We start from the raw sequence: 7,398 nt of genomic DNA on the forward strand, positions 1-7,398 counted from the left end.
TACAGTAATGCACTTTTATATTTTTCATACCACAGGCACTTGGTTCCTTTTATTCAATAACACAACTTATACAGTCTACATAGTTAAAGAAGTTGTGCCTTTTGATTTGCCTGCCACAGGCAAGACTTTCTATACACTGATGCAAGAAACTTGCAGCCTCTATAAATCAAAATTTTAGTTGGGAATTGCACATTCCCACTTCACATTTATCTCTTCACAAAATTTTCAGAACTAATCCAAGCTAAAATCTCAGAGAAACTCTGGGAACTCTAAAGAATAAACAACATAATTAGTCTTCGGAGCATCGAGAACGTGTTAATGAAAACACTTGTGCCCTTATTCTGAAGGATGAAACTTAACCTCCGACCCAATATAAAATTCCTCAAATCAACTGGCAATGACGAGAAAAGGATATTTCAGTACTTCCCCCTCCATGAATGCCATTTTAGTTTCAACTGGAACCACAAAGGAGGAATACCCATAATCCCTCGGTTCAGTCTTGGATCGAACACATCAAATTGCACACGGCTTAGAGAATCCAAAAGAACCTGAGCAGGCACAGCAGGTAGAAGCACTGGACGAGCCTCAGCAGGCACGGTTTTAGCTAATTCACGAGCTTTCCTCAGATGCGCATCAGCTACAGAGGCCATTTCAAAAACCACATCACATAGGCCCTCCCGAGAATCTATGCGGATATTCAACTGATCTCCCTGCTTAACCAACAACCCATGTTTGTCCGCCAGCTTAGCTGGTATATAAGAAAAATGACGGTTGCAGCTAGCATGGTAAGGCAGTGACTTGAGCAGCAAAAGAAGGCCGCTTGCCTTGCCAACATGTGATGCTGCATGATCTGCTGCAGTGGAACTGATACCACCTGCCTGAAGTGTCAAGTACAAAATAGTTGAGACCGTGTCCTCGGCATATTTCTCCAACTCTTCAATGGTTTCCGGGATTTCAGTAACCTCTGTTTGGGCATCCCTTATCCGAGCTTCAACAGATCGCTTCAGCCAGCTCTTGCTAATTTTATGCTCGGATACTATACATGCAAGGGCCTGGGCTGTTGGATGCTCAATTAACTTGTTGGCAAAGATCTTGTCTATGGCTTCTTGCCACCAGAGCAGGCGCATAAGCCCAATTTGGGGATTAGAAGCGACATCCATAGCTCTTGCAGTTTCAACATTGAAAGCACGGAGCGCAAATGCTGCCCTCCGCATGTGTGGGGGAAGTTCAAGAAGGCAGAGATAGTGATGGTAGTCATAATTTCGTACTTGCTGTACGCAGTAGGACAAAGCCACCCGTACGGCACTAGATGATGTAGCAACCATTCATCAAATTCTGGATGTGGTTCCTCCTGCAAGCATATAATTAATTTAAAAGAAATGAAGATATTTATTAGGAGGGAGTGAAGGTAAATCATATCCACCAAATGAAAGAAAAATCACAAGTAAACCAAAAGATCTGCTCCAAGAACTCTTAAAAAGACGTAACAAAAGATGTTTCACATTAAACTATGCAGTCTGCGAATCCCACCAACTCCTCTAAAACGAACAAGTGTGTGTTCGAAATTGATTTCCAACACTATTGTTCTGTCTTAGTCATTCATTATTCTCTCCCAAAGTTTCATAGTATGATTTATTAATATAACAGCACAATACTTTGTATAACTTCATATACACCCCTTATTTGGATAAACGTAATAAAATATTTCACCACTCGTCAGCATATTCTTATCTTATTAAACAATTTTGTTCGCCAATCATTCTCTAAACACTTCAAGATGCTAATAGGAATGCTATTTGATCATAAATCCCATGCTGTTTCATTTCCCACAATGCATTTTTATATAGCCCATCCTGATTCTATGAAAAAGTTTCTGTAGTCTTCCTAAAGTCAAAAATATCCTTCTAAACCTAAGTTACTTGTATGTTTTTCATTCGATAATTTTTCAAAGTAATTTTTCATTTTTCACTAATTCCATCATCTTTCACAAAACCTTTAGATTACCAATCTCGAACACTTAATATGATAACTCTTGGTTCTCTCCCTCCCTCCTCCTCTCCCTCTCCCTCTCCCTCCCTCCCTCTCTCTCTCCCCCTCTCCTTTTTTTTGGGTACGTTTTCTCTCTATACATATTACCTATATATTTACATATATTTCCTTCTCTCTTTTTTCCGGTTAGGTTCTCTCTCTCTATACATATACATATCTATTTACATATATATCACCCCCCATTATATTTACCTAATTTATAAAATCTTCCAATATTTGATGCAAAACAAACGGATGGTAAAAGTAGAGTAATTTAATCTTGTTAATTGTTCAAAACAAAGGGAATTAAATAATCAGGGCAAAAAAGCTACTCAACATTACTCAACAAGTTTACAACTACTTAGTAAATACCAACTAAAAATAACACAGATAGATTTTTAATTACCTCTTGAATTCATGAAGGTGCTAACTGCTAACTATGCAACTGTATCAATATATTACCATTAATTTTTTTTTTTTTTTTTTTACACTTTCTTTGTATTTATTGAAGCTTGCTTCATTTCTATCTTTTGCTAAATTTGACAACAGTCGCTTTTGTTTTACAGCAGTTTGGACATCCTTCACCAACCATCAAGTTTTCTCAGAAAATGGACCTTTCCCTTTTTTTCTTCAGAAACCTCTTTTAATCAATGTTCCTTTTTTTATGCTCTTTTAATACATTCGATCATCATAATTTGTGTTTGCTTTATCTTCTAAACTTCATGATACCTTTTTTAAAATCTTGTTCTTAATTTATCAATCTATGTCGTGTCATCAAATTCTACATCAGAATAGTCTTACAACCATGCACGTTAATCGATTAACTCTTCCAGTTAGCATAAGATCCAACTCTTATCAGATATATATATATTAAAGGTTATCTGATCTAATTTTAAAGATTCTTAAAAGATCACATGCCACTACGAGATCTAGGATTAGCTCCACAACAGCATTCTTATCTCCAAATTTATACCATCTGGTACCATCAGTAATCTTTTCCTACATGATCATTAAAATAGGCTCCTATAAATAATTTCTCTCCTTTGAGTATCTTTGTTAATATATCTGTATGTTCCCTTGATTGGCTCTAACGTGTTTGTGTAATCCCACGTTTTTAGTGCATAAGCGCTAACTATGTTAAGTTCTGTTTTCTTCCATTAGAAATTTTATTGATATTATCCGTTTTTCTTTTCTACTCTCATTAACAACTTCTCCTTTTAAATCTTATCAATTACCATGTGTGCTCCACTTCTGCACCAAACTGTTCATGAACTGCTTGACTTGTTAAAATTAGGGGTGCACGCGTTTAGTCTGGTTCTGAGATGAACCGAATCGGTCCCAACAGTTCTGAAAATATAAGAATCAGAACCATATCATTGAAATTCTAGAACCAAACTGATATGCATCCCAACCCCCACCCTGGAATGCGCTCATTCAGTTTAGTTAGACTGTTTGAAATAAAATGGATGTTCAGCTTCCTTGATCATGAACATTCAATCAGATACAACAAAAAGGCCAAGTTATAAGGAATATATATATATATATATATATTTTTGATAAGTAATAATCGATAAAAAGGGTGTTCAAAAGGGGAACGCGTCCCTAATACAAAAACGGAATAGGAACCTAAGGACCCAAAGAGTCCAAAAGATCTACTAAGACATCGGGGGAGGAGCAAGTGCTCCCCTTCACGTAACTAACAACATCTGCATCAATGATAGAAATCACCTATATGCATGTCTACATACATACATACATACATACATATATATATATATATATATATATATATATATATATATATTCAAACCATTCAAATTAAAATATAATTTTGAAAGGATCAGAAGATTCAGAACCAAAAAAACTAGAAGCTAAACGTCAAGAAAATATCAGCACAACCACAAATCATCAAGAAATTACAATGAGCTCGAGATAGCAAACACCAAATTCAAATCTGTCAACAAAAAACAGAAACAATGGGAAAGCTTTAGCTTTATAAAAATAAAAAATAAACAGTTTTTGCCACCAAAAAACTCTCAAAGCTACCCCCGAGATCATTGCCGGATGCAAGGAGAGACAGAAGTTCAAATTGCTAAAAATTTACAGACACTCGATTTAGGTTGCTGGCGGTGGTGATGCAGTAAGAATTCCAAAACTGATTTTCCAGTAATGATCAACAAGTGTTTACATGGTTGAAATGACAGTAATCCTCATATCACAAAAAATGGAAATTAAAGAAATTTAGAAACAAACATTAGGCTAAGAAAAAGCACCAAAACAACCCTAACCCTAACAACAACCCCATCCATCCTACACCTACACATGCGCAGTCATATAACACACATATACACATAGAGGGATAAAACAGAGAGCTTACTAAATTAGGGTTTCGTACCTGTCGGCAACTTTCGTGACCACCGCAGACCCGCCGGCGACGTTGTTGAGCTCCAAAGACGAAGAGATCTGCGAAGTGGTCTCTCTGGGTGTGTCAGTGTGTAGAGAGAGAGAGAGAGAGGAGATCTCTAATTAGCGCATATCTTGTTCACATCACATGGCAGGCCAATATTGGGCTCAAACAGGTGTATTGGCAGGCCTGTTCTAGCTTATGGATAAGGTCAGGCTTCATAACTTAAGCCCAAAAGATGGACCTAATTATCGGGTTGGACCAGGACGGCCCAAGTCAAACTTGGTTTGGTCCGAAACAAGTCCAGGCCTAGACCTTCAACACCATCTGCCAATATGACACGAAGTTACCTTACTGGTGTTGACTTCGTGTATGTAACCATGTTCTTTTTATAATTTAATTTTATTAGGATTTTTGGTGAATTTTAGAATCTCAAGCTCTGCCCATGCCATCTCAATTTTGGTCTTACATTTTCTTATTTCGAACTCGTGACCACCATGTCATAATGGAGCAACCTAATCATTATGTCAAGATGAGTGAAAATTTATTATAATTATATGTGCGTTTATATATATATTTACGTACGTTATAGCTTCTATAATCTACTAAATTTTTATACAAAATTTGATTAGAGAACTCAATTTATTTTTCAAGGAATCGACCAATATTCAAAAGATAAGATTAATGGATTCTCATTCGCTTAAATTAGTAGTGTTGCCCTTAGGCCAATCGATCGGATTCGAATCGGATCGATCAAATTCATATCCAAAGCTTAAACAGATTATCGGATTTAGATTACTAACGGATTCTCAGACTGAATGTCCAAATCTATATCCTATTTAATTCGGACTCGAATCGTGGAGAATTGCTAATATACAGAATGCTACATAATATAACTATGAAACCAAATGAATAAAAATTTAGTAATATATAACTAATATTATAACATTGATAAGAACACCACACTATTAATATGTATATTAAGAGATTAATTAGTATGTGGATAAGAACACCATACTATTAGATATATAACATTATGATTTTCTTTTTATTTTTTGGATTTTTTGGTTACCTCGAATACAATGTATTGATATAAATATGTAAAATTATTGATAAATAATTATATATATAATTTTAATCGGATCGGATCAGATCAGCATAATCCATATCCGATTTGTTAAGCAAACGAATTATCGGATTCGGATTATAATCGGGTTATCGGATTTTTTTGTTCAATCCATATCCGGATCAGGATTAGTTCCATTGACAGGTCTAGTTGCACTCATCCATATAGGCTTCCGTCATTATATAGTTTGGAGAGAGTCAAATCAAATAGTTTGGAGGGAGTCAAATCAAATATAATGTTTTACTTATATACGTATGTGAAAATATTATTTCCTTATTTTCAACTCCTAACCTCCATATCATAATAGATCAACCTTGTCGGTGTATTAAATTCAATAAAATTTTATACGTGGAAGTGAATAATACTTATAACTTATTTACCTCTTTAAAATTATTTATAGCATTTATAATCTACTAAAATTTTATTCATACATGAATTTTCTTGGATATGAGTTAGACCATAATTTTTTCAAGATTGTCTTCATTTGTCATAAAAAAAAATTAAATACTTATAAATAAAAAAATCTAAAATAGAAATATGAGTACTTTCAAATGAAAATATCTATTAAAAATAATTTTTTTACTAGAGTAATTTGATTTTTTTTTTTAATCTTATCATTGTTTAAAATGGTCCCCTCAAATAATTTAATGGCTGCGTGACTTTCTTAGCCATCTTAGGCTTAATTGATGCACATGCATTATTTTTGGTCCGTCCACATCTTATCCTTGAAAATAATCTTTTTCTCAGTCGTCCTCATATGTAAAGTTGTCACTTAAATGTGGCGGTTCAAATGCGCGCATGGCTTCTTAACCACTGTCCCCACAAAATGAAAGGGGAAGCACTTAATTCACGGAAAACTTTTGTGCAAAAAAAAATATAAATAAAAAAAATATAAATGCATGCGAGCACTAAGTCACATAAAGCATGACGACAACACGAGGAAATTTAAAAGTGAGAGTGTGAGAGTGACATAATTAAGTCATAAATAGTGAAATTTTGATTTAAAGCGCGCGCGAAGTGTGATAGAGGGAACGTGTTCGGAGCGGGAGAACAACACCTGTTGAAAAGTATTGTGTAACTGAATACGTTTGAATTAATTTTGTTTTTTTGAAACTTCATTTAATAAATGGTTTTGTTGAAAATAAAGTAAAAAGCTCTTATACATTTTAAGAGTTTGTAGAAATTGTTTTAGGAAATTGAATCATTTAGGGAAGGAGATGGTAATCAAAGATAACATGGAATGAGTTTCTTATAAATGAATTTAACAAGTTAAATATAGTAGAAGAAATGAGATGCGTTAGAAAATATCAGATAATTTACTGGTTCTATTTATGTGCCGTTAAGGCGAGAATGTTATTGAAGAACCAATTTAGTTATTATTTTATAAAATATTACTTTTTATGTCCCATGAAAAATGTCATTTTTAAAACAATGTGATTCTCACAAATAAAGCTGTTATAATTTTTCAAAAGCAACATTGTTTTTAGGACGGAAGTAATATTTCTTTAATTGCCTAAAAATCACTTATGTTCTCACTTCTCACTCTTATTATTATTATTTTTTTCTAACTAAAATAATTAGTTCGATATGAAAAAGATAGTACAAGAAGAAGAAGAAAAAGGGGGGCAAGGCCCACCCAACAGCCAAATGAGCATGTGTTTCACTTTGCTGCTGACAGAATGAGCACCATTTTTTTTCCAGAAAAAATGTATTCTGAAACTGGTGAATCTGTGTATCTTCTTCATTCAGACTTCAATGAAATTCCAATAAATTTCCTGTTTTTAAAAGTGAAAGCAATAAAGAAAAAAAAAAAAAAACCAAAGAAAATTACAAACATGAA

At 34.1% G+C, this 7,398-nt stretch overlaps 1 protein-coding gene across 2 annotated transcripts; it reads right to left on the bottom strand.

Annotated features, from left to right (window-relative positions):
* On the bottom strand, positions 1 to 4,564 carry LOC132281483 (uncharacterized). 2 transcript variants are annotated; one of them, XM_059783183.1, is made up of 2 exons: positions 4,424 to 4,564; positions 1 to 1,351 (listed from the first exon to the last, which is right to left on the bottom strand). In XM_059783183.1, exon 2 carries the CDS (start codon positions 1,323 to 1,325, stop codon positions 417 to 419), a length of 909 nt encoding a protein of 302 aa, XP_059639166.1. In that variant the 5' UTR covers positions 1,326 to 1,351; positions 4,424 to 4,564; the 3' UTR covers positions 1 to 416. The 2 variants fall into 2 exon arrangements, with proteins under 2 accessions (XP_059639166.1, XP_059639167.1); XM_059783184.1 differs by having other exon boundaries at positions 4,406 to 4,548.
* Between the last annotated feature and the right edge of the window lie 2,834 nt (positions 4,565 to 7,398).

Source organism: Cornus florida, unplaced genomic scaffold (assembly GCF_030987335.1).
Source record: "Cornus florida cultivar Cherokee Brave unplaced genomic scaffold, ASM3098733v1 CherokeeBrave_3.0.0_Hap2_Chr11, whole genome shotgun sequence".
Classification (NCBI taxonomy): domain Eukaryota; kingdom Viridiplantae; phylum Streptophyta; class Magnoliopsida; order Cornales; family Cornaceae; genus Cornus; species Cornus florida.

What these genes read in the sequence shown, in the direction of transcription:
- LOC132281483 (XM_059783183.1), bottom strand. Translation starts at nt 1,325, where the DNA reads ATGGTTGCTACATCATCTAGTGCCGTACGGGTGGCTTTGTCCTACTGC.